We start from the raw sequence: 24,301 nt of genomic DNA, 5'->3' as shown, positions 1-24,301 counted from the left end.
ACGACGGTCGGAGGGGCCAGACATTTTCAAAGGTGTTGAAGAGAGAAGAGGTCGGACAAATCAAGATCTTAGAAGTGCAAGAATGAAGCTTCTACTGGTGGAGATTCAAGTGTTCTTTGGAACTTAATGCCAGCCCCTATAAAAATCTGCACTCGACGGATCTTCAGAAATCGAAGAGGCGCCTGCTCAGAAATCGAAGATGCGTTTGCTTTCTCAAAAGTTGGGCTGCTTAGAGATCACGAGGGTTGATCTCAGAAATCGAAGAGGCGTTTGCTTTCTCACAAGTTGGGCTGCTCAAAGACCACGAAGGCCGATCTCAGAAATCGAAGAGGCGCTCGCTTTCTCAAAAGCTGGGCTCCCCAGAGACCACGAGGGCCGATCTCAGAAATCGAAGAGGCACCTACTTTTCCAGCCTTGTCAGCACCTGTCACACGCACACTCAGCTTTGCGGAAATTATGGGCATTCTGTCAAAGACTTCTGGGGAAGTAGTCCCACACGCAACAATAGCTCATGGGTACCACAGATAACTTTGCCAAAGTTCTCTGCCAAAGTTGAGCACGTGAAGCTTGCAGCTCCCACTACACCGCTCTGACCAAGAAGGGTAAAAGAATAGCAAAGAAACAGCACTAATAAAGTTTAGACCCATAAATTTTGAAGGTCTAGCTACCATATTATTACCCACAAGGGTAAAGGAACAGTACCACTGTTGGATAATTGGAAAGTCCCTGTGTGTCAACCTCTGTGCTTCGTGGCAAGGTAGACTAGCAAACATGCCCAACCTTTACTCACATTCGAGAAAACACTCCCAACAAGATTGCTTGCTCCAAAATCGAAGAGGCACCGCCCTCCGAATCTCGAGAGCCACTCTCCCAACATGATTACTTTCTCAAAAATCGAAGAGACACTGCTCCCCGAATCTCGAGAGCCAGACCCCCAGCATGATTGCTTTCTCAAAAATCGATGAGGCATCGTTCTCCGAATCAATTGAAGAGGCGCTCGCTTTCTCAAAAGCTGGGCTGCTCAGAGACCACGAGGGCCGATCTCAGAAATCGAAGAGGCACCTACTTTTCTAGCCTTGTCAGCACCTGTCACACGCACACTCAGCTTTGCAGAAATTATGGGCATTTTGTCGAAGACTTCTGGTGAAGTAGAAAGCACATGAATCTTACTGTTCAATCACCCACTTCCCACACGCAACAATAACTCATGGGTACCATAGATAACTTTGCCAAAGTTCTCTGCCAAAGTTGAGCACGTGAAGCTTGCAGCTCCCACTACATCACTCTGACCAAGAAAGGTAAAAGAATAGCAAAGAAACAGCACTAACAAAGTTTAGACACATAAATTTTGAAGGTCTAGCTACCATATTATTACCCACAAGGGTAAAGGAACAGTACGGATAATTGGAAAGTCCCTGTGTGTCAACCTCTGTGCTTCGTGGCAAGGTAGACTAGCAAACATGCCCAACCTTTACTCACATTCGAGAAAACACTCCCAACAAGATTGCTTGCTCCAAAATCGAAGAGGCACCGTCCTCCGAATCTCGAGAGCCAGACTCCCAACATGACTACTTTCTCAAAATCGAAGAGAGGGTAAAGGAACAGTACCATTGCTGGATAATTGGAAAGTCCCTGTGTGTCAACCTTTGTGCTTCGTGGCAAGGTAGACTAGCAAACATGTCCAACCTTTACTCACATTCGAGACAACACTCCCAACAAGATTGCTTGCTCCAAAATCGAAGAGGCACCGCCCTCCGAATCTTGAGAGCCAGACTCCCAACATGATTACTTCCTCAAAAATCGAAGAGACACTGCTCTCCGAATCTCGAGAGTCAGACCCCCATCATGATTGCTTTCTCAAAAATCGAAGAGGCATCGTTCTCCGAATCTCGAGAGCCAGATACCACAGACCACTTTTTCAAAGTGCTCTGACAGAGTTAAAACATGTGAAACTGGCAGCTCCCACTACCGTGCTATGACCAAGCAGGGTAAAGGAATAGCATTACTACTTGTTGTTAGGGAGACTCCTATATATGTCGACCTCCATCCCCAACGGACAGGCAGACCTGCAAAAATGCTCAACCCTTCATCATATCTGAGAGGGCACTCCCAACGAAGCCTTTCGAAATATTCAGCTTTCTTTCCCCCCGATAATACCTCTGCAAACAAGCTATACTAGAGCAAGAATATCTCATATCATCAGGGTTAAAAGCAAGAGTATCCCATATCATGCTTTTTCCCTGTCTTTTCTTTTGGCCTTGTTTTTACCTGCAAGACAAGGAGAAAGAGAGCAATCAGTCAGCACTTGGAATCAAGCTTCCAGCCAGGAAGTGACTGCCTGGAACCCCTTACCTGATTACTTACCTGGCATTGCTCTCGAGTACTCATCTTCAACATCTTATGTTTCCAGGGAAGATTCCGCATCTGCTTGAGGAACAGATAGGGCAAGTGCGAAGGATACAAGGAAGCATGTGGAGACAAGCGTAACAGCACACGTGCCGATACATCCATTACTCTGTCAAAAGCAAAAGTATCCCATATCAGCAGGGTGGAACGTACTCTAGATTTGATGAACTTGTTTTGACCCTCAAATTCTTCAGTCGGCCTTATACTCTGGAGGAAACCAGAAAACCCTCCAGCTCAGTTCAAGAATAAGCCTGTGGAAAGTTACTTCTTCAAAAGCAAAAGTATCTCATATCATCTCTTCTCATTTTTCTTCTCTTTATCCTTCATGCTGCTGCAAGATGGGGAGAAGGTGAACAATCAGTCGGAGCTCTGATTGCTTACCTTGTCTGTCACCTCTTTCAGCAGACCCCCTAGCTCGGCGACTTGGGAGACTCCTACTACATGGTTTGTATCGCGCTTGACCAAGCCTGAAACTACAAGTAAGCTTCAAGTGAAATTGATACATTACCTTGTGCATCTCCACCAGTTAAAGATACCACCCCTGATGGAGGAAGAGTACTTCCAGAGAAGATGCCACATCTACCTATGAGACAGATAATGCAAGTCAAGACGACACCACACTCCGATACTTAGAAGTTTCGTGATTACGAGATCATTCTCCCACAATATTTCCTAATGTCATTTGTACTAAATCATTCACTTGTACTCACTAAAGGAGAGCTTGAACCTATGTACTTGTGTAAACCCTTCACAATTAATGAGAACTCTTCTATTCCGTGGACGTAGCCAATCTGGGTGAACCACGTACATCTTGTGTTTGTTTTCCTATCTCTATCCATTTATATACTTATCCACACTAATGACCGGAGCAATCTAGCGAAGATCACAAAAAGCGACCGTTTTCGCTACCTAGGATCTATCTTGCAAGAGAACGGAGAATTAGATGGAGATCTCAACCATAGAATACGAGCTGGATGGAAAGAGTGCATCCGGCGTGTTGTGTGACCGTCGTAGGCCACTGAAGCTCAAGGGAAAATTTTATAGGACGGCAATAAGGCCAACGATGTTGTATGGCACAGAATGTTGGGTGGTGAAGCATCAACACGTACACAAAATGGGTGTAGCGGAGATGAGGATGCTTCGTGGGATGTGTGGGCACACGAGAAAGGATAAGATTGGGAATGAGGATATCCGAGGTAAAGTAGGAGTAGCCGAAATTGTAGGAAAGATGAGAGAAAATCGGCTCCGGTGATTTGGACATGTGCAAAGAAGGCCGACTGACGCTCCGGTTCGAAGATGTGACTACGGGACAGAGGTTCAGGGCCGAAGGGGTAGAGGAAGACCTAGGAAAACTTTGGAAGAGACTCTAAGAAAAGACTTAGAGTACTTGGATCTAACGGAGGACATGACACAAAACCGAGCGCAATGGCGTTCTAGGATTCATATAGCCGACCCCACTTAGTGGGAAAAGGCTTTGTTGTTGTTGTTGTTGTTGTAATAAATGAAAAATGTAATGGAAATATTATATTAAAATAAAATAGTATGTGTGATATGAAAATGAATTTAAAAAAAAAAATTGTATAAGATTGCAATAGATTTCAAATTTGAGATAGTAAAGTGTAATTTACCATTGTTTTTATTATTCACAAGATTTTCAAGGGTTGATTGATCATGTGAGTGCTTCCACTTTTTAACTTGATGCCAAAAAGAGAGAGAGAGTCAACAAACGGCACCGTTTAGGCGTTTTAGGGTCACCAACCACTTTGTATCTGCTGACTCCTTGTTTTGCACAAAGACAAAGATTGAAAGACATCTCTCTCTGCATTTTTGCAAATTGCATTATTTTCGAGAGAGGATCTCCTCCGAATTTTTTTTTGAGGACATTGAGAATCCTTCAATTACATTTGTTTATTGTACATTATACGATCAGTTTTTCATCAAGTACTGTTTATATTCAATTTTAAATAAAAAAATTTATAATAATTTCTGATCACATGATGTATGATTAACACATAAAATTTAAAAATCTTTCAAATATTCACAAAAAGAATCCAACAATGATCCTTACTCATTGTTTTCAATTATTGCAAAGGGCCAGGATAGACCCAGTTGGCCTTCTTCCATGTTGTTTTTTAAGGTCCCAGTCCCAAAGCTCCCACATTGTCATACGTTTTCATGTCATGCAATCATGCCTCTCAAACATCACCTTCAAATACACACATTTGATGGAGAATGACTTGCATACATCTCATATTGTAGAGGTATTTTTAACCAGTTGTATATTTTTTACTTGCTTTAACTTTTTAATATGAAAATGTGTTCTTGATTTTAGATTTTGAGTACTTACATACATCTCGTACTGTAGTGCATTCTTAACCAGTTGTGTACTTTTACTTGCTTCAACTTTCTAATATGAAAGTGTGTTATTGATTTTAGATTTTGAGCACAGTAAATGTGAATTAAACTGGAAATTAAATTAAGCATGAAATTAAACGCATGGAATAATAGTTTGAAAACACAAGAAAACAAGACTTAGAGCATCGAATTCACCATAGCCAATTCTACATAATCTCCTTACTATGTTATGAACAAGTAATTCTCCAATATTAAAGATCACATTTCTCTAAATAATTCATTTTTCTCTACATATTAACTCTCTATGACATCTAGGCTAATTTAAACGAGAACTAATTAAGCTATATGGAAATTGTTGGAAATCACACAAATCCTAACATGGCATCTACAAATAGGAGTTTACGGTATCAATTGTAAGAAACTATACTCAAGTTAAGTGTGGCATCTACTATAACTTACATCAAATCAACTTAATTAAAACCTAGATGGTTATCAAGCATTTAAATAAAAATCAAGCGCATTATAAATAACAAAAGATACTCAATGAAAAATAAAAACTCGATAATAAATGGCAAAAGAAAATTAAATATTTGTAATTAGGCTACAACATAGCTCTATCAAAGAGAAACTCTAAACTACTCTTCCTCCTTGCCCTCTGCCGCAACCTTCGTGTGTATGTTTGGTCTGAATCAAGAAATAAGTAGCAATAATCTCCTTATATAACTCACGACCAAGGTATTAAATATCGATGATATCGGAAATATCGGTAGTCCAAAAACACGGAAATTTCGATGGAAATATCGGGATATTATCGATATCGATAATATTTGAATAAAAACCATGAAAATTGTAAGAAAAACTTGGAAATTTTTATTGAAACTTTGCAAGATGTTTATTTAGTCAATTATCTATTAGTTTATCACAAAAAATTAGAAGGAAATGCATTGCATGATAGATATAACTGATTTAAGTTGATTATATAGCGAGCTGACAAACATTGTAAGTGTAGAAAATATGTAGTAATTAATGAAAGAAGTTTAAATATACCATAATCATTTATATATAATGAATTAGTACAATATTTTACATTTTATACATTGCATGGTAAGATACATGAAACTTAGCGAGGTCTAAAATATCGATGATATCGGAAATATCGATAGTCCAAAAAAATATCGGTAGTCCAAAAACACGGAAATTTCGATGGAAATATCGGGATATTATGGATATTTTAGACCATGCTCACGACAACTAAGCCTCAAAAGGTTGATAAAAGTTACTAGGGTCTAGTGGTATTTTTTTTTCACTTGTAAGTGAAAGGTCTTAGATCCGATTTTCGCCAAAGGCGAATTCAAACCAAATTATTATATCTAGTTCATTATAAGACTTAGCTAACTAAAAAAATACCCACTAACATATGCAGGGCTGGTTTGAGTTGTGGTGCTTTGAAAAAAAAAAGCTTATTAAAAAAAATCTTGAACATCAAATGTGTTTGATAAAAAAAAAAAAAAAACTGCTATCAATGATAGTAGAAAAGCATATAAAAGCAGAACCAGGGTCTACCATTCTTCTAAAAAAAATGTTTTTTTTTCAAAGCATAGTAATCAGTGCTCATCTAATGAATCTTCAAAGGGCCAGTATACCACTACATATTTTACAAAATTACAATTATTGCCCTTACATTATTCTCTTTGACAATTATTATATTACATTAAATACCATATTTTTTTTAGACATGTAATCCATAGCAATTTATATAAAAGTTTACCAAACACTCATACACTATTTTTCGTTAAAAGTAATTTTATAAAAAATATATTTACTAAACACTTAACAAATTTATTTACGACTGTTTATTCTCATAGTAAATATATAAACAGTTTTTTTTTTATTTTTTATTTTCTTTAAGTACAACAATATCAAATTAGCGTGTACTAACCCTAATGGACATATCCCTTATTAAAAAAAAATGATGAATCATAAGACTAATAATTAAATTCTCCGTAAGCCCATTAAGCAGCTCCCACACCAATCGTATCATGTAGTTCCGATATTAAATGGCTCGAAATGAAAATAATATGATTTAGTGCATATAACTCGTTCGAATGTACAAAATTCTAAAGAAATATATGATAAAAATGTATAAAAATATTACTAGATCAGAAGATAACTGATATTTTTATGTATATAAATACAAAAATTTACTCAAATCGTCACTCAGTTCTACGGTAGGGTGATATTCCTCTACACTTGTAAGTGTGAGGTTTTAGATTCAAATCTTGTGGATGACGAATTTGATATTAAATTAGATTGCTCATTGAGTGATTGAATCGAACTCTATTATCTCTTAGTGTAAAATATATCGTTGTACAAAAAAAAATCTACCCAAATCATGATACCAACATCACTTCTCATCTACACATTTTTGTTTTTATGTCAATTTCTCATCTACACATTTGACAACAATTTTTGCTTCGATCATAATATAATGCCAACATGGCATTAATGAGTTTCAACAAATTATAATTATCCTATAGATGATATTTAATGCATAATTTGACACAAATCATAGTGCACATTCATAGTTCATCATTACTTATCTAAGCTACTTATTAGTGGAACCCTATTCTAACCCTCTTATTGAAGCTAAACAAAACCAAAAGACATGGCAATTTAGTAATTACATACCACTCAAATTTTTTATCTTTTACATGAACCTCACAGCTAAGTAAACATAGCATATCCTATTTAAAAAATAAAAAATGGAGGATATATATATTTTTTTAATCCGCATCTCCACTTCATAACCACCCCTTAAGCCCTTCCTCAAATTTCCACGCGCAAATGTTTTATTTTTAAGAAGTGATTTAAATATTTTATAACAAATAATAGACAAATTTAATTACACACATATAATACGCATATAACTAGTTACAAATACCCAAAACAATTTTAACTGTGACCGTAACATCACGTAACACACTGGGATAACATTATTACTCATTATTCAATAATCTCCAATTTGACGGACATAACGGAGTTACCCATCGCAGTCAATCAGACTCACCCGCGTTACCAAATATTTCCGTACATCGCAGGGCCCCGTATACCAAAAGCAAGAGATATATATAGACAGAGAGGGGCAGAGACAGGTCTATCATTTCATTTCATTCAGGGGGAGATGTGTAGACAAAAACTCGAGCCCCAATAGCTCATCTGCCAGTCACCTCTACCAATTTACACGAAAGCCTTCACCGGCTCGTCCGGTCGACCGCCGCCTCATGGCCCCCACCACCGCCTCATGGCAGCAGTAGTACCCAACTAATTCTATAAGAATACTCTCACTACCGAGCTTTTCTTCTTTCGTTTCATTTCATTTTTTATGCGTCTGAAACTGAAAGCTCTGGCGGCCTTTCAAATCTCCATCGAGGTTAGTTCTTCTCTCTGTTCTTGAAAACCTAATTGAGTAATTAATTAGGATTTCCGCATTGCATGCATGCTTATATGGGTTTGGATCATTGTTGATTTCGACTTGATTGGATCTTGAATCATTTTTTGGATTTTGGTTTTCGGTGATTGATGTTCTGTCTGGCGAATGAATTTTTGAGTATTTTTCTTGTGAATGATCAGATTGATGAATTGACTATTGCTTCTTATTTTGTTTTTTTTTTTTTAGAAATCGAAAACCCAGTTTTCTGGTAAATCAATGAGAGACCCAGTTGCTGAAATTTGATGGATTGAGAAGATAATGATATATTTGATTACCACATTATATTTTAGCATTGTTGTAAAGAAATGTATTACTGATTGTAATCTGTTGTGTGAAATTTCCTGTTGCATGGTTTGTTGATCATTTTGGGGCAGTTTGTAAATTTAGAAACTTGTAATACCTAAAATTTGCCCTAACAGATAACCCTCAAATCATCAGTGAGTATCTTGATCCAACCAACCAATCAGGCAGACAGGTACGTCGTCTCTGCGAATTTGATAATTGCCCAATTGCTTGAGTGAGTATGCATGTAAAACATTTTCTTGTTTTGTTAATTATTTTTTATGGATACGCAGGAAGCATGTTTTGATTACATTCTGGAATTGTTTGTGATATAAGTATCATAAATTTATTATATTTTAATTGCCGTGTCCTAGCCGTGTCGGTGTCCTTGTTGTTTGAGATTTGCCGTGTTGCCTTGTCGCGTGTCATGTCTGTGTAACATAGATCACACCTGGGAGGGGTGAAAGTAGCTGATCACTGCGATTTTGCATACAATAAATGCTGAATTCTGGTGGTTGAATTGCAGGGTGTTGACTGTTGAGCACAAAACTAGCCACTGGGTTACTGTCCACTGCTAAAGTGTCAAAATGTCAGCGCCCAATGCGGATTTGTCCCACAATGGAGATATGAGACATGTTGATTCACTATGTACTGTGGCAGAAATTGATGAAATTGATTTTTCAAAGTTACTAGACAAACCAAGCCTTCTGAATATGGAGAGAAAAAGATCATTTGATGAGAGGTCACTCAGTGAACTATCTGTTGCGGTGTCCCCACATCCCTCATCGAGAAATGCTGAGAACACTTCCAGATTTTTTGAACCTCCTGAGTACGTATTTTCGCCGTGTAGTAGAATGTCACTCATGGGTACCCCTAGGTCCCAGATGGGCTTTGAGCCACATCCAATGATTGGTGAAGCTTGGGCTACTTTGAGGCGTTCATTGGTGTTTTTCCGTGGTCAGCCAGTTGGGACAATTGCTGCCTCAGATACCACAGAAGAAAATCTTAACTATGACCAGGTAGAGACCCTTAATCCTTGTTCTTCCGATTAGATATGGCTATTATTGGTTTTTGTTAAATTAGTAGCTACATTCAATTATTCATTAACTGTATCATAATGGTTGGAACATTGACTCTGTAATGAATCTAATAGTAGAGGGAACCAAAACTTTATTATTAGCATATTTCCGTTTGTTAATCTGAATCCTAAACCTCCATATTAACATTCTGATTTTACGGTTTCAATAATATGTTTCAAACTGTGGATGTGTGCTGTCTATGTGTTGCCCTTGAGATGCTTTATGCAGGACATACTTTTATTTTTGTTGAACTAAGGGGTATAGATTCAGCTATCCCTTTGTGCTTTTCTTCAACTCAGGCTAGTTCTAGGCAGACTTTCCAATACATGAAGTTGGTGAGCACAAATTTTGTTCTTATTTGATCTTCTTATCGATCTGTGAAGGTGTTTGTTCGAGACTTCGTCCCCAGCGGATTGGCTTTTCTCATGAATGGTGAACCAGAAATAGTTAAAAATTTTATCTTGAAGACTCTTCGTCTTCAGTCGTGGGAGAAAAAGATTGATAGGTTTCATCTAGGAGAAGGAGTAATGCCAGCTAGTTTCAAAGTACTCCATGATCCTGTCCGGAATAGTGAGACTTTAATAGCAGATTTTGGTGAGAGTGCGATAGGAAGAGTTGCTCCTGTTGATTCTGGATTTTGGTGGATCATATTGCTTCGAGCATACACAAAATCCACTGGAGACTCTTCATTGGCTGAACTGCCTGAATGCCAGAAGGGTATGCGGCTTATTCTAAGTTTATGCCTATCGGAGGGGTTTGATACATTTCCAACCCTTCTTTGTGCTGATGGATGCTGCATGATTGATCGTAGAATGGTATGTTTTTCATAATCGTGTTGAGTCCTGTATTTATCATCTGGTATATATAGAATATGCCATATATGTCTGATATCATGAATGGTAAGTCAAGCCCTTGAAATATTAGCAAATGCATAAGTTAATAGTTTCGGAGTTTGTAAGTAAAGTTGATAACATTCTTTAAAGTAAATTCAAATCATCCTTTCATGAGTAATTCTCTTTCTAACCCGAGTTTATGTTCTCTTGCCTTCCAAAACAAATAAAAAACTACCAGTTATTGCTTTCTTGCTCATGAGCTGACTGCAGCATTTTATATTGTCTATTAGGTGTCTTGTAAAGGGTTGTCAGCTAAGTAACTTAGTTGCCATGCAGCTCATGCTAGCCCCCGCATATTCACGCAACTAATACCCTAGCAATTCTTGGTGCACTTAGCCTTTGAGAATCATTTATCTGCCCATCAGATTTTGAGCATAAATCTCAACGAAATTGCTACAGAAATTTAATAAATAAAATCTATTTGGTTTACAATTTCTTGTATAAAGGGGTATTTCTTGATCTTTCTTGATCTTTATCATTTATCACTACGAGTTGTTTGCCGTTTATGTTCTGAGGCACATATTTTTTTTCCATTTAGATTTAGATAATGTGTTGCCTATCTTTTCAAGTCTTTCAACTCACTTCTGTATTGGTTATGTGTTTCAAGGGTGTTTACGGGTATCCCATCGAAATTCAGGCTCTCTTCTTCATGGCTTTAAGATGTGCTTTGCTTCTTCTTAAGCACGATGATGAGGGGAAGGAGTTTATTGAGCGCATATCAAAACGCCTTCATGCCTTGAGCTATCACATGAGAAGTTACTTTTGGCTAGACTTTAAGCAGTTAAATGACATATATCGTTATAAAACTGAAGAATATTCGCATACAGCAGTCAACAAGTTCAATGTGATACCAGATTCTCTTCCGGACTGGGTTTTTGACTTTATGCCAACTCGTGGTGGTTACTTTATAGGGAATGTCAGTCCTGCCAGAATGGATTTCCGTTGGTTTTGCTTGGGTAATTGTGTAGCGATTCTTTCGTCCTTGGCAACCCCTGAACAATCTATGGCAATAATGGATCTAATAGAATCACGATGGGAGGAATTGGCAGGAGAAATGCCACTAAAGGTCTGTTATCCAGCAATAGAAAATCATGAATGGAAGATTGTAACAGGCTGCGACCCGAAAAATACTAGATGGAGCTACCACAATGGGGGATCTTGGCCAGGTATGCTTTCACACTATACTCTCCCTTGCACAAAGTCATAGCGTTAATGCTGATTTTTTTATCAAAAACCCTCCAATAGGTCTTAATAATAGAGTGGTAATGAAAAACGCCTACCCTCCTCCCCATCGTCCTTCCCCCTTCCTTTGATTATGAGTTATTAGCGATGGATTAAGATAAAAAGGGTAGTTGTTTTCTGTGCTTAAAGGGTGATTACTCTATATACAGACACACCTGCTATACTTATCACCCCCATAATTAAATGATGCGGTAATGATAAGTTATATTTGGTGCCATCTTAATTTTCCTGCCAAGTAACATGCCATTGTGTTCGGTACAGTGCTCTTATGGCTTCTCACTGCTGCATCCATCAAGACTGGGAGGCCCCAGATAGCTAGACGCGCCATTGAACTTGCCGAGAGCAGGTTGCTGAAAGACAACTGGCCTGAGTACTACGATGGGAAACTTGGTCGTTATGTTGGGAAGCAAGCCCGTAAATTCCAGACCTGGTCAGTTGCGGGGTACTTGGTAGCGAAGATGATGTTGGAAGACCCATCTCATTTGGGGATGATAGCGCTCGAGGATGACAAACAGATGAAGCCAGCAATGAGGAGATCAAATTCGTGGACTTGCTAATTCAACCGCGGTCAACCTATGACCTAAGGATGACCTAATCGGCACAAGGGTTTGGTTCAGGGGTTAGGGGAGTAGATGGAGGACCAACAACTTGATGAAGTAGTGGCTTCTTGCTTATTTAAATAAGCTACTTGTATGTAGTATGCTTGTAATATGTCTTTTCCTAGTGCAAAACCTTCTATTCTAATTAACTAATTCCTTCCCATATTTTGTCATTACTTCCTTGAAGAGATGAGATTTGATGCCAAGGACTTTTCCCAAACAAATGCTTAAGCCACATAAGCACTTTTAGCACAAGCACTATCGAGCAATTTGCAGCCTGCTTTTGAGTTTTCATTTGGAAGTCTTTGAGCATAAATTGAAGTAGGAATTTGGTTCACCAAATTTTGTACAGCATTGAATATAACGGGTGAACACCATCACAATGTCAAGGTGGCATGTTGTGATTGGTGAATCACATATGTTTGTTGCTTATTTGGTAATTCTTGTTGTCAACTTAGTGATTTAAAAAGGACATAACTTATCAAAATTTTTAAAAAGAAACCAATTAAGTAATTAAGATTTATGGATTGGATTGGATTTTACTTAGACCATAATTTTTAATTTCGTTACGGATGAGGTTTCAAATCATGCGTCCGTCTCTAGGCTACTTCTACCACCATTGAGCTGATTAAATACTTTAATTCAGTCAACTGACTTTTAAGAGATCTTAATTCATGACTTTGTTTAACAAAGTGAAAATTGGATATCTTTGAAACCAGATGATCATGGACACTAACAAATTGGATTACTAATTTTGCCTTGGTTGATATCTTATCACTTTCAAATACAAATGTTATGTAATATACAAATCTATTAGAAATAAGATGATAAAAAGAACAAAATAAATACGATGTTTTTCAAAACAAAAAACAGGTTTTTAAGTTGTGAATTGAGAAACCATTTTTGAGTTAAAAATCTTGAACTCAAATATTAATAATGTAATTCAAATTCACCTTTGACGATTATCAAATCAAATACATCTCACTTACCGTGAAAATTTGGACTTATAATTTAATTAATTACTCCCTATAGTTTGATTACGTTACGGTTTCTGGTAAGCAACCGAGCGTCAGAGTTGTTTCTGAAGACGGTGCCTTGACATCCAATCCACTGACAAGGAGCCACATTGAAAGAAACGACATATAAAATGGCTCGTATATCTTTGATAAAATACCGGATCAGATTGTGTTACCCGGGTACGGGTACCGAAAACCCGAAAAGATCACCAGAACCGAACAGTCCAATTAAGAAAGGAAATCTCTCCCTCTCCCCTCTTTCTCTCTCTAAATTCTGAGGGATCCTGTTTCCGCACCACAACTACTCACAATAATTAGTTTTACCTCACTTTCTCTCTACCACATCAAACTTTCCGGGGAAATCAAGGGGCCGAGAGAATCACAAAAGGGGGAAAAAAAGGAAAAATCAAAGCAAAACCAAACCTCATGAGGGCTCCGAAGAGGCCGATCCACACCGTATGGACATGGGCGCGACGCCAGCCGTCCAAAGTTCAGGCCTTTCTGGCCGTTGTTTCGGGCATGGCGGCGCTGGTTCTGCTCCGATTCATCGTCCACGATCACGACAACCTCTTTGTTGCAGCTGAGGCTGTGCACTCGATTGGAATCTCCGTTCTTATCTACAAGCTCATGAAGGAGAAGACTTGCGCTGGTAAAGTTTCGAGCTTTTTAGGGTTTTTTTGTTTTGTTTTGTTTGAATGGGTGCAAAATTTGGGATTTTAGGGATTGTTGATGCAAATGATGTTTTTTTTGGGTTGATTCGATTTTGGTACTTGCTTTTCTGTTGTGGGGAATCCGGTATTTTCCGATATAAGGATGACTGGAATTTCGCATGCAAAGTTTCCTGAATTGGGTTTGTGAGAAAATTGTTATCAATGGAGGGAAAATCTGATTTTGTTACTTAACAAAATAAAAAAGTTCTGGGCTTTATTGGATTGGTGATATAATTGTTAGAACATAATTTCATAATTCTATCCGTTTAGAAATTAGGAACAAGACCAATGTTTCTTTTCCTTTTAGGCTATGAAACTCGTGAAAGTCTGATTGGAAAATATTGGAATTGGAATTGTTTGCAGGGCTATCACTCAAATCGCAGGAACTGACAGCTATGTTTTTAGCTGTGAGATTATACTGTAGTGTAGTTATGGAATATGATATACACACCCTGCTAGATTTAGCTACGCTGGTGACGACCCTCTGGGTCATTTATATGATCCGGTTCAACTTAAAGTCTAGTTACATGGAGGACAAGGACAACTTCGCAATATATTATGTTGTAAGTTTCTCTCTCAATCATTGTTATCTTCTTTTGTATTTCTATGAAGTGTTACATACTTATATGTGATGGCGAATTCTCACATTATAAAATTAAGCAAAAGCATTAATTTTCTTTATCGGTTGAGTTTCTGATCAAAGAGGTAATTAAAAATTCGCTTATGTGTGCAGTCATGTTAATTTGTATTGTTACATCTTGGACTATTTTAGGAACATGTTTACAGGGAAAAAGGGCGACGTACAAGAATAAGGGCGACGTACAAAATTGCATGAACTATAGGGGTATTAAGCTAATGAGTCATACAATGAAGCTCTGGGAGAGAGTCATTGAGCATAGATTGAGGCAAGAGACACGGGTTTCGGACAACCAATTCGGGTTCATGCCAGGGCGCTCAACCATGGAGGCAATCTATCTCTTACGAAGATTGATGGAAAGATATAGAGATGGGAAAAAGGATTTACACATGGTCTTTATAGATTTGGAAAAAGCGTATGATAGGGTCCCAAGAGACATTCTTTGGAGGATTTTAGAGAAGAAAGGAGTACGAGTAGCATATATCCAAGCTATAAAGGATATGTATGAAGGAGCAAAGACTGCCGTAAGAACTCATGAAGGACAAACCGAAAGCTTTCCCATAACTGTAGGATTACATCAAGGCTCATCCTTAAGTCCTTACCTTTTTGCGTTGGTAATGGATGAGTTAACACGACATATTCAAGATGATATTCCTTGGTGTATGCTTTTCGCAGACGATATAGTGTTGATAGATGAAACTCAGGAAGGGGTAAATGCAAAGCTTAACCTTTGGAGAGAAGTGTTGGAATCTAAAGGTCTTCGCCTAAGCCGATCAAAGACAGAATATATGGAGTGCAAGTTCAGTGCAAATGGAGGCCAAAACGAGTTAGGGGTGAGGATCGGAGATCAAGAAATACCAAAGAGCGACCGTTTTCGTTACCTAGGATCTATCTTGCAAAAGAACGGAGAATTAGATGGAGATCTCAACCATAGAATACAAGCTGGATGGATGAAGTGGAAGAGTGCATCCGGCGTGTTGTGTGACCGCCGTATGCCACTGAAGCTCAAGGGAAAATTTTATAGGACGGCAATAAGGCCGGCGATGCTGTATGGCACAGAATGTTGGGCGGTGAAACATCAACACGTACACAAAATGGGTGTAGCGGAGATGAGGATGCTTCGTTGGATGTGTGGGCACACGAGAAAGGATAAGATTAGGAATGAGGATATCCGGGGTAAAGTAGGAGTAGCCGAAATTGAAGGAAAGATGAGAGAAAATCGGTTACGGTGGTTTGGACATGTGCAAAGAAGGCCTACTGACGTTCCGATTAGAAGATGCGACTATGGGACAGAGGTTCAGGGCCGAAGGGGTAGAGGAAGACCTAGGAAAACTTTGGAAGAGACTCTAAGAAAAGACTTAGAGTACTTGGATCTAACGAAGGACATGACACAGGATCGAGCACAATGGCGTTCTAAGATTCATATAGCCGATCCCACTCAGTGACTTGGATTTTCCAAGTCTCCAACCGAGAAGTTTTCCTCACTCGGGAAATTAAGGGAACACTACCCCAACCTACACGCTCCACTCAGAAAGCTTCAACATACAAGCTTTAACAAAAGAAAATTCAAAGAACTTAGCGAAGAAGGCTTTGGTGTATTTAACACAATACGTTGAAATGAAGGAAAGCTTATTTATTGATATCCCCGATAAGCTACAAATATGTACATATACATGAGTCAAAATAAGCACACAAGAGGGAGCCTTCACAAAGGTTGCTTAGGAGAAGTCTCAGCAGTCGGTAGAGCCCCAGAAAGAGAAGGCACCGGAGGGGGATTATTTGGAGCCTCAGTACTAGACAGAACCCTAGAAGGAGGAGGCATCAGAGGTTGATCATTTGGAGCTTCATTACGCGGTACAGCCCCAGAAGACGAAGGCAATAAATGCCTTTGGAACAAACCCACAAATCTCTGATGATCAAGTAAAACCTGACCATCAGTTTCCTTCATCTGGTCAAGCTTCCTCTTCATGTTTGTAGCATAGTCATGTGCGAGCCGGTGCAACTGTTTATTCTCATGCTTGAGCCTTCTAATCTCCTGTTTGAGACTCATCACTTCAGCCGCCAATGATTCAACTTGGCGGGTTCGAGCAAATAGGCGTTGGGCCATATTAGACACAGAACCTGCACACTGAACACTGAGAGCCAGCGAATCCTTAACAGCTAACTCATCAGACCGTTTGGAAAGTAGTCTGTTATCTTTGGGAGTGAGAAGGTTCCTGGCCACCACCGCAGCGGTCATATCATTCTTCATCACGGAATCCCCAACGGTAAGAGGACCAGTAGGGGAGACGAAGGATGGGCGCCATATGTTGTCTGGAGAAGGCGGGGCTGCCTCTTCAACAAGGTTCAAGTCAAAACGACGGTCGGAGGGGCCATACATTTTTAAAGGTGTTGAAGAGAGAAGAGGTCGGACAAATCAAGATCTTAGAAGTGCAAGAATGAAGCTTCTACTGGTGGAGATTCAAGTGTGCTTTGGAACTTAATGCCAGCCCCTATAAAAATCTGCACTCGACGAAGCTTCAGAAATCGAAGAGGCGCCTGCTCAGAAATCGAAGAGGCGTTTGCTTTCTCAAAAGCTGGGCTGCTTAGAGATCACGAGGGTTGATCTCAGAAATCGAAGAGGCGTTTGCTTTCTCAAAAGTTGGGCTGCTCAAAGACCACGAAGGCCGATCTCAAAAATCGAAGAGGCGCTCGCTTTCTCAAAAGCTGGGCTCCCCAGAGACCACGAGGGCCGATCTCAGAAATCGAAGAGGCACCTACTTTTCCAGCCTTTTCCAGCCTTGTCAGCACCTGTCACACGCACACTCAGTTTTGCGGAAATTATGGGCATTCTGTCAAAGACTTCTGGGGAAGTAGAAAACACATGAATCTTACTGTTCAATCACCCACTTCCCACACGCAACAATAGCTCATGGGTACCACAGATAACTTTGCCAAAGTTCTCTGCCAAAGTTGAGCACGTGAAGCTTGCAGCTCCCACTACATCGCTCTGACCAAGAAGGGTAAAAGAATAGCAAAGAAACAGCACTAACAAAGTTTAGACCCATAAATTTTGAAGGTCTAGCTACCATATTATTACCCACAAGGGTAAAGGAACAGTACCACTGCTGGATAATTGGAAAGTCCCTGTGTGTCAACCTCTGTGCTTCGTGGCAAGGTAGACTAGCAAACATGCCCAACCTTTACTCACATTCGAGAAAACACTCCCAATAAGATTGCTTGCTCCAAAATCGAAGAGGCACCGTCCTCCGAATCTCGAGAGCCAGACTCCCAACATGACTACTTTCTTAAAAATCGAAGAGAGGGTAAAGGAACAGTACCATTGCTGGATAATTGGAAAGTCCTTGTGTGTCAACCTCTGTGCTTCGTGGCAAGGTAGACTAGCAAACATGCCCAACCTTTACTCACATTCGAGAAAACACTCCCAACAAGATTGCTTGCTCCAAAATCGAAGAGGCACCGCCCTCCGAATCTCGAGAGCCAGACTCCCATCATGATTACTTTCTCAAAAATCGAAGAGACACTGCTCCCCGAATCTCGAGAGCCAGACCCCCAGCATGATTGCTTTCTCAAAAATCGATGAGGCATCGTTCTCCGAATCAATCGAAGAGGCGCTCGCTTTCTCAAAAGCTGGGCTGCTCAGAGACCACGAGGGCCGATCTCAGAAATCGAAGAGGCACCTACTTTTCTAGCCTTGTCAGCACCTGTCACACGCACACTCAGCTTTGCAGAAATTATGGGCATTCTGTCGAAGACTTCTGGTGAAGTAGAAAGCACATGAATCTTACTGTTCAATCACCCACTTCCCACACGCAACAATAGCTCATGGGTACCACAAATAACTTTGCCAAAGTTCTCTGCCAAAGTTGAGCACGTGAAGCTTGCAGCTCCCACTACATCGCTCTGACCAAGAAAGGTAAAAGAATAGTAAAGAAACAGCACTAACAAAAGTTTAGACACATAAATTTTGAAGGTCTAGCTACCATATTATTACCCACAACTGTAAAGGAACAGTACCACTGCTGGATAATTGGAAAGTCCCTGTGTGTCAACCTCTGTGCTTCGTGGCAAGGTAGACTAGCAAACATGCCCAACCTTTACTCACATTCGAGAAAACACTCCCAATAAGATTGCTTGCTCCAAAATCGAAGAGGCACCGTCCTCCGAATCTCGAGAGCCAGACTCCCAACATGACTACTTTCTCAAAATCGAAGAGAGGGTAAAGGAACAGTACCATTGCTGGATAATTGGAAAGTCCCTATGTGTCAACCTTTGTGCTTCGTGGCAAGGTAGACTAGCAAACATGCCCAACCTTTACTCACATTCGAGACAACACTCCCAACAAGATTGCTTGCTCCAAAATCGAAGAGGCACCGCCCTCCGAATCTCGAGAGCCAGACTCCCAACATGATTACTTCCTCAAAAATCGAAGAGACACTGCTCTCCGAATCTCGAGAGTCATACCCCCAGCATGATTGCTTTCTCAAAAATCGAAGAGGCATCGTTCTCCGAATCTCGAGAGCCAGATACCACAGACCACTTTTTCAAAGTGCTCTGACAGAGTTAAAACATGTGAAACTGGCAGCTCCCACTACCGTGCTATGACCAAGCAGGGTAAAGGAATAGCATTACTACTTGTTGTTAGGGAGACTCCTATATATGTCGACCTTCATCCCCAACGGACAGGCAGACCTGCAAAAATGCTCAACCCTTCATCATATCTGAGAGGGCACTCCCAACGAAGCCTTTCGAAATACTCAGCTTTCTTTCCCCCCGATAATACCTCTGCAAACAAGCTATACTAGAGCAAGAATATCTCATATCATCAGGGTTAAAAGCAAGAGTATCCCATATCATGCTTTTTCCCTGTCTTTTCTTTTGGCCTTGTTTTTACCTGCAAGACAAGGAGAAAGAGAGCAATCAGTCAGCACTTGGAATCAAGCTTCCAGCCAGGAACTGACTGCCTGGAACCCCTTACCTGATTACTTACCTGGCATTGCTCTCGAGTACTCATCTTCAACATCTTATGTTTCCAGGGAAGATTCCGCATCTGCTTGAGGAACAGATAGGGCAAGTGCGAAGGATACAAGGAAGCATGTGGAGACAAGCGTAACAGCACACGTGCCGATACATTCATTACTCTGTCAAAAGCAAAAGTATCCCATATCAGCAGGGTGGAACGTACTCTAGATTTGATGGACTTGTTTTGACCCTCAAATTCTTCAGTCGGCCTTATACTCTGGAGGAAACCAGAAAACCCTCCAGCTCAGTTCAAGAATAAGCCTGTGGAAAGTTACTTCTTCAAAAGCAAAAGTATCTCATATCATCTCTTCTCATTTTTCTTCTCTTTATCCTTCATGCTGCTGCAAGATGGGGAGAAGGTGAACAATCAGTCGGAGCTCTGATTGCTTACCTTGTCTGTCACCTCTTTCAGCAGACCCCCTAGCTCGGCGACTTGGGGGACTCCTACTACATGGTTTGTATCGCGCTTGACCAAGCCTGAAACTACAAGTAAGCTTCAAGTGAAATTGATACATTACCTTGTGCATCTCCACCAGTTAAAGATACCACCCCTGGATGGAGGAAGAGTACTTCTAGAGAAGATGCCACATCTACCTATGAGACAGATAAGGCAAGTCAAGACGACACCACACTCCGATACTTAGAAGTTTCGTGATTACGAGATCATTCTCCCACAATATTTCCTAATGTCATTTGTACTAAATCATTCACTTGTACTCACTAAATGAGAGCTTGAACCTATGTACTTGTGTAAACCCTTCACAATTAATGAGAACTCTTCTATTCCGTGGACGTAGCCAATCTGGGTGAACCACGTACATCTTGTGTTTGCTTTCCTATCTCTATCCATTTATATACTTATCCACACTAATGACCGGAGCAATCTAGCGAAGATCACAAAAAGCGATCGTTTTCGCTACCTAGGATCTATCTTGCAAGAGAACGGAGAATTAGATGGAGATCTCAACCATAGAATACGAGCTGGATGGAAAGAGTGCATCCGGCGTGTTGTGTGACCGTCGTAGGCCACTGAAGCTCAAGGGAAAATTTTATAGGACGGCAATAAGGCTAGCGATGTTGTATGGCACAGAATGTTGGGTGGTGAAGCATCAACACGTACACAAAATGGGTGTAGCGGAGATGAGGGTGCTTCGTGGGATGTGTGGGCACACGAGAAAGGATAAGATTGGGAATGAGGATATCCGAGGTAAAGTAGGAGTAGCCGAAATTGTAGGAAATATGAGAGAAAATCGGCTCCGGTGATTTTGAACATGTGCAAAGAAGACCGACTGACGCTCCGGTTCGAAGATGTGACTACGGGACAGAGGTTCAGGGCCGAAGGGGTAGAGGAAGACCTAGGACAACTTTGGAAGAGACTCTAAGAAAAGACTTAGAGTACTTGGATCTAACGGAGGACATGACACAAAACCGAGCGCAATGGCGTTCTAGGATTCATATAGCCGACCCCACTTAGTGGGAAAAGGCTTTGTTGTTGTTGTTGTTGTTGTTGTTGTTTACAGGGAAAAATTGATTGACTACCTCTTTCTGTGTTGATGCATTTTGAAGTTTATTCTTTAATAAAAGCAATACGTTGCTTACTATTTCTTTCTTTTTTATGTTGCCTTCTTTCTTATGGTGATATAATTTCTGGTTTGATGCAGGTGGTTCCATGTGCTCTACTAGCTCTGTTTATTCATCCATCAACTTCTCATCATTTGTTGAACAGGATTTCCTGGGCATTTTGTGTGTATCTGGAAGCTGTTTCCGTACTGCCTCAGTTGCGGGTCATGCAAAACACAAAGGTCAGATTTCATAGAATGGAAAACTTGAATGTTTATGATTTTACAGCTTTGACTGCTTGCTGACCTAATTCATTTTATATTTTTACTTTCAGATTGTTGAGCCATTCACAGCACACTATGTGTTTGCACTGGGCGTCGCAAGGTTCCTCAGCTGTGCCCATTGGGTTCTCCAGGTTCGATCTTTATGCATGTTTTCTTTGTATTAGTTTGTTTTGTTTGCGGCATTTTGGAAAATGATTATTTTGCATGATGTTAGATGAGTTTCTGAATTTATTCCTAAATGCTGTTTCTGATGCTCTTTGTATCAATTCCCATATAGGCACCTTGTTGGGTGGCTTTAGTCTCATATTTTAAAGTAGCATATTGATTATAAACTAACAATAAATATCTAACAAACTTTTCCTACCGTAATTTTTTTTTATTGATGAGTGAAACCCTTGTTGCGTCATAAGTTGCTTTTCAAAGTTGTAGTTCACCCGTCTGTGCTTGGACACTTGTGCCAGTTATATAGAAATGTATGAGCGCATTGATCAAAGTCTTAGAAGAATCATACTTTATAATTTGTTTTTTCGCTAAAGGGTATGAGCTTGTTGGATTCTACCACTAATAAAACTTAATCTATTGCTCTAACAGGTATTAGATACACGTGGGCAGTTGCTTGTAGCCTTGGGCTATGGGTTATGGCCTTCCATGGTTCTTATTTCAGAAATTGTCCAGACTTTCATATTAGCAGACTTCTGTTACTACTACATTAAAAGGTTGGCCTCAATCCATTATGTTATTTCCAAGTACCCTTTCCTTTTCTTTTCCCAAGTGTAGATTCTTTCATTCAACCTTTACTTACTGTGGACATTTTTGTTTTGGCAGTGTTTTCGGAGGGCAGCTTGTCCTGCGTCTCCCTTCTGGAGTTGTATGAGTTAGCTCTGGTTCTGCTTTGGTCCGCGAGCGCACTGCCGTCAAAGACTTTTAACCTAGCTAGGCAATGTGGCTGGTGAATGGTTGTTTAAGTTCCCCTTTTTTATACTTCCTCGTATCACTATACCTGGGTAGATGAGTTGAATTACTCCTATTTGACTTCAAAACAGCAATTTCATCTTGTAGTGCCAATTGCTTAATCACTAGCTCCCCATCTTGTCTTTAAATATATGCCCTCTCTCGTACACCTTTCGGTTGATTATTTCTTCGAGCATGGATGAATTGGAGCAGGACGAGCCTCGTCGGCGCACTGCAGTACCATAGGTGCGACAATATCCATGACCATCTTCATCTGCAATCCCATCAAATATCTTATCTCGTGCAGCTATGTTCTGTTCCGACTCGCTCAGTTCATTAAGTCGTTGATTATATTCTTCCCAAGTAGTTTCAAAAGACTTTTGACATGAATTTTCAGAAATGCGTTCATGTTTTTTCTAGTCCGTGCTAACATTTTGCCAAAAGTTTACTTGAGTGGATTCTCATTGCTGCCTACTTATTTTTTGATTTTCTGATAACCAAACGACTGCCACGTTTGCCATCGCTATCAAACCAGTGTTTGGCGGTGGTTGAATTTAATCCAATCAGTCCTTGGTGATTCAATTAATGTGTTGGATTAAGTTCAAGGGTCAAATATGTGCCGATGCTAGATGCTTGCAAACAAACTATCTTGTACGGTATCCTATTTCTGCCAATTACCCGAGTCGTCGGGTATTTGGGTTTTTACAGCTTTTTGGTCTTTCTTCTTGGTCCTGGTCCTACTTTAGTCCTGTGCTAATTCAGCAAATATCATCCCAATAAACATTGTTTCTATCACGGACCAAAGAAAAGTTGTTGCATAAAACGGAATTTATATTGACATCACCAAATCCATCCTCGTGTGGAAAACTTACCAGGTTGGGGAGTGTTGAGATTTAAGTTCAACAAAGTGTGTATGTATTCATGAAAAAGAATTACAAGGGAGAGGTCTCATAAAAAGGAGACGAAGCAAGGAAGGAAAAACCTACCCACTAAACAAATGCAAACAGCTACAAAGTAGTAGTTAGAGAGAAAAAGGCTAGCCCTAGATACAACTCACAAGAAATTTCTTACAAGACATAAACCCTAAAATTAAGGAATAAAAGGCTAGCCCTAGATACAACTAACAAGAAATCTCCTAGAAGACATAAATCCTAAAATTAAGGAATAACACTTTAACACAAAGTGATGGCCACCCATCAGTTTCAATACTCCCCCTCAAGCTGGATCAAGGGGGTTGATTGATCCAAGCTTGCTCAGCAATCTTTGGAAATGTGTAGAGTCGAGAGCTTTTGTAAACAAGTCAGCAAGTTGATCATAACTTCGAGTGTACACGGTGTTGATGACTTTGGATTGGACTTGTGCTCGGATGTAATGGCAATCAACTTCAATGTGCTTTGTTCTTCGTGGAATACCGGATTTGAAGCTATATGCATGGCAGCTTGGTTGTCACAAAACAAGGACATAGGTTCATTGTTGACGCAACCAAGATCCGTTAGGAGACTTTTTAACCAAATTAATTCACAAGCCGTGGCTGCCATGACTCTATATTCAGCCTCAGCACTTGATCTTGCAACCACGGTTTGTTTTTTACTCTTCCATGTCACAAGATTGCCAGCAACAAAAGTACAGAAACCAGTGGTAGACTTGCGATCGAGGGCATTACCCACCCAGTCAGCATCAGTGTATGCCATGATATGATTTGAACCATGTTTTTGCATGAGTAAGCCTTTGCCAATGGATCCCTTCAAGTATCTGAGTATCCTTTTGACACTCTC

General features: G+C 40.0%; 2 protein-coding genes and 1 long non-coding RNA gene across 7 annotated transcripts; 2 read left to right on the top strand and 1 right to left on the bottom strand.

Annotated features, from left to right (window-relative positions):
• Window positions 1–1,538: 1,538 nt before the first annotated feature.
• LOC126621651 (uncharacterized) lies at window positions 1,539–19,939 on the bottom strand. 3 transcript variants are annotated; one of them, XR_007623121.1, is made up of 3 exons: window positions 19,700–19,938; window positions 17,848–19,603; window positions 1,539–1,644 (listed from the first exon to the last, which is right to left on the bottom strand). It is a non-coding gene; the product is annotated as an uncharacterized LOC126621651 (long non-coding RNA). The 3 variants fall into 3 exon arrangements; XR_007623122.1 differs by having other exon boundaries at window positions 1,555–1,644; window positions 18,763–19,603; window positions 19,700–19,937; XR_007623120.1 differs by lacking the exon at window positions 1,539–1,644 and having other exon boundaries at window positions 18,540–19,603; window positions 19,700–19,939.
• Window positions 7,917–12,552, top strand: LOC126621630 (probable alkaline/neutral invertase B). 3 transcript variants are annotated; one of them, XM_050290169.1, is made up of 6 exons: window positions 7,917–8,191; window positions 8,690–8,726; window positions 9,060–9,552; window positions 9,996–10,427; window positions 11,113–11,671; window positions 12,009–12,552. In XM_050290169.1, the coding sequence occupies exons 3-6, from the start codon at window positions 9,121–9,123 to the stop codon at window positions 12,302–12,304; spliced, it is 1,719 nt and encodes a 572-aa protein (XP_050146126.1). In that variant the 5' UTR covers window positions 7,917–8,191; window positions 8,690–8,726; window positions 9,060–9,120; the 3' UTR covers window positions 12,305–12,552. The 3 variants fall into 3 exon arrangements, with proteins under 3 accessions (XP_050146126.1, XP_050146125.1, XP_050146124.1); XM_050290168.1 differs by having other exon boundaries at window positions 8,671–8,726; XM_050290167.1 differs by lacking the exon at window positions 8,690–8,726.
• On the top strand, window positions 13,546–22,654 carry LOC126621641 (uncharacterized). The gene is made up of 6 exons (XM_050290187.1): window positions 13,546–14,011; window positions 14,436–14,635; window positions 21,393–21,533; window positions 21,626–21,706; window positions 22,167–22,291; window positions 22,401–22,654. Exons 1-6 carry the CDS (start codon window positions 13,789–13,791, stop codon window positions 22,447–22,449), a joined length of 819 nt encoding a protein of 272 aa, XP_050146144.1. The 5' UTR covers window positions 13,546–13,788; the 3' UTR covers window positions 22,450–22,654.
• The last annotated feature ends 1,647 nt before the right edge of the window (window positions 22,655–24,301 follow it).

This window comes from Malus sylvestris, chromosome 5 (genome assembly GCF_916048215.2).
Source record: "Malus sylvestris chromosome 5, drMalSylv7.2, whole genome shotgun sequence".
In the NCBI taxonomy this organism is placed as follows: Eukaryota; Viridiplantae; Streptophyta; class Magnoliopsida; order Rosales; family Rosaceae; genus Malus; species Malus sylvestris.
This window is presented reverse-complemented; position numbering and strand designations above follow the sequence as displayed.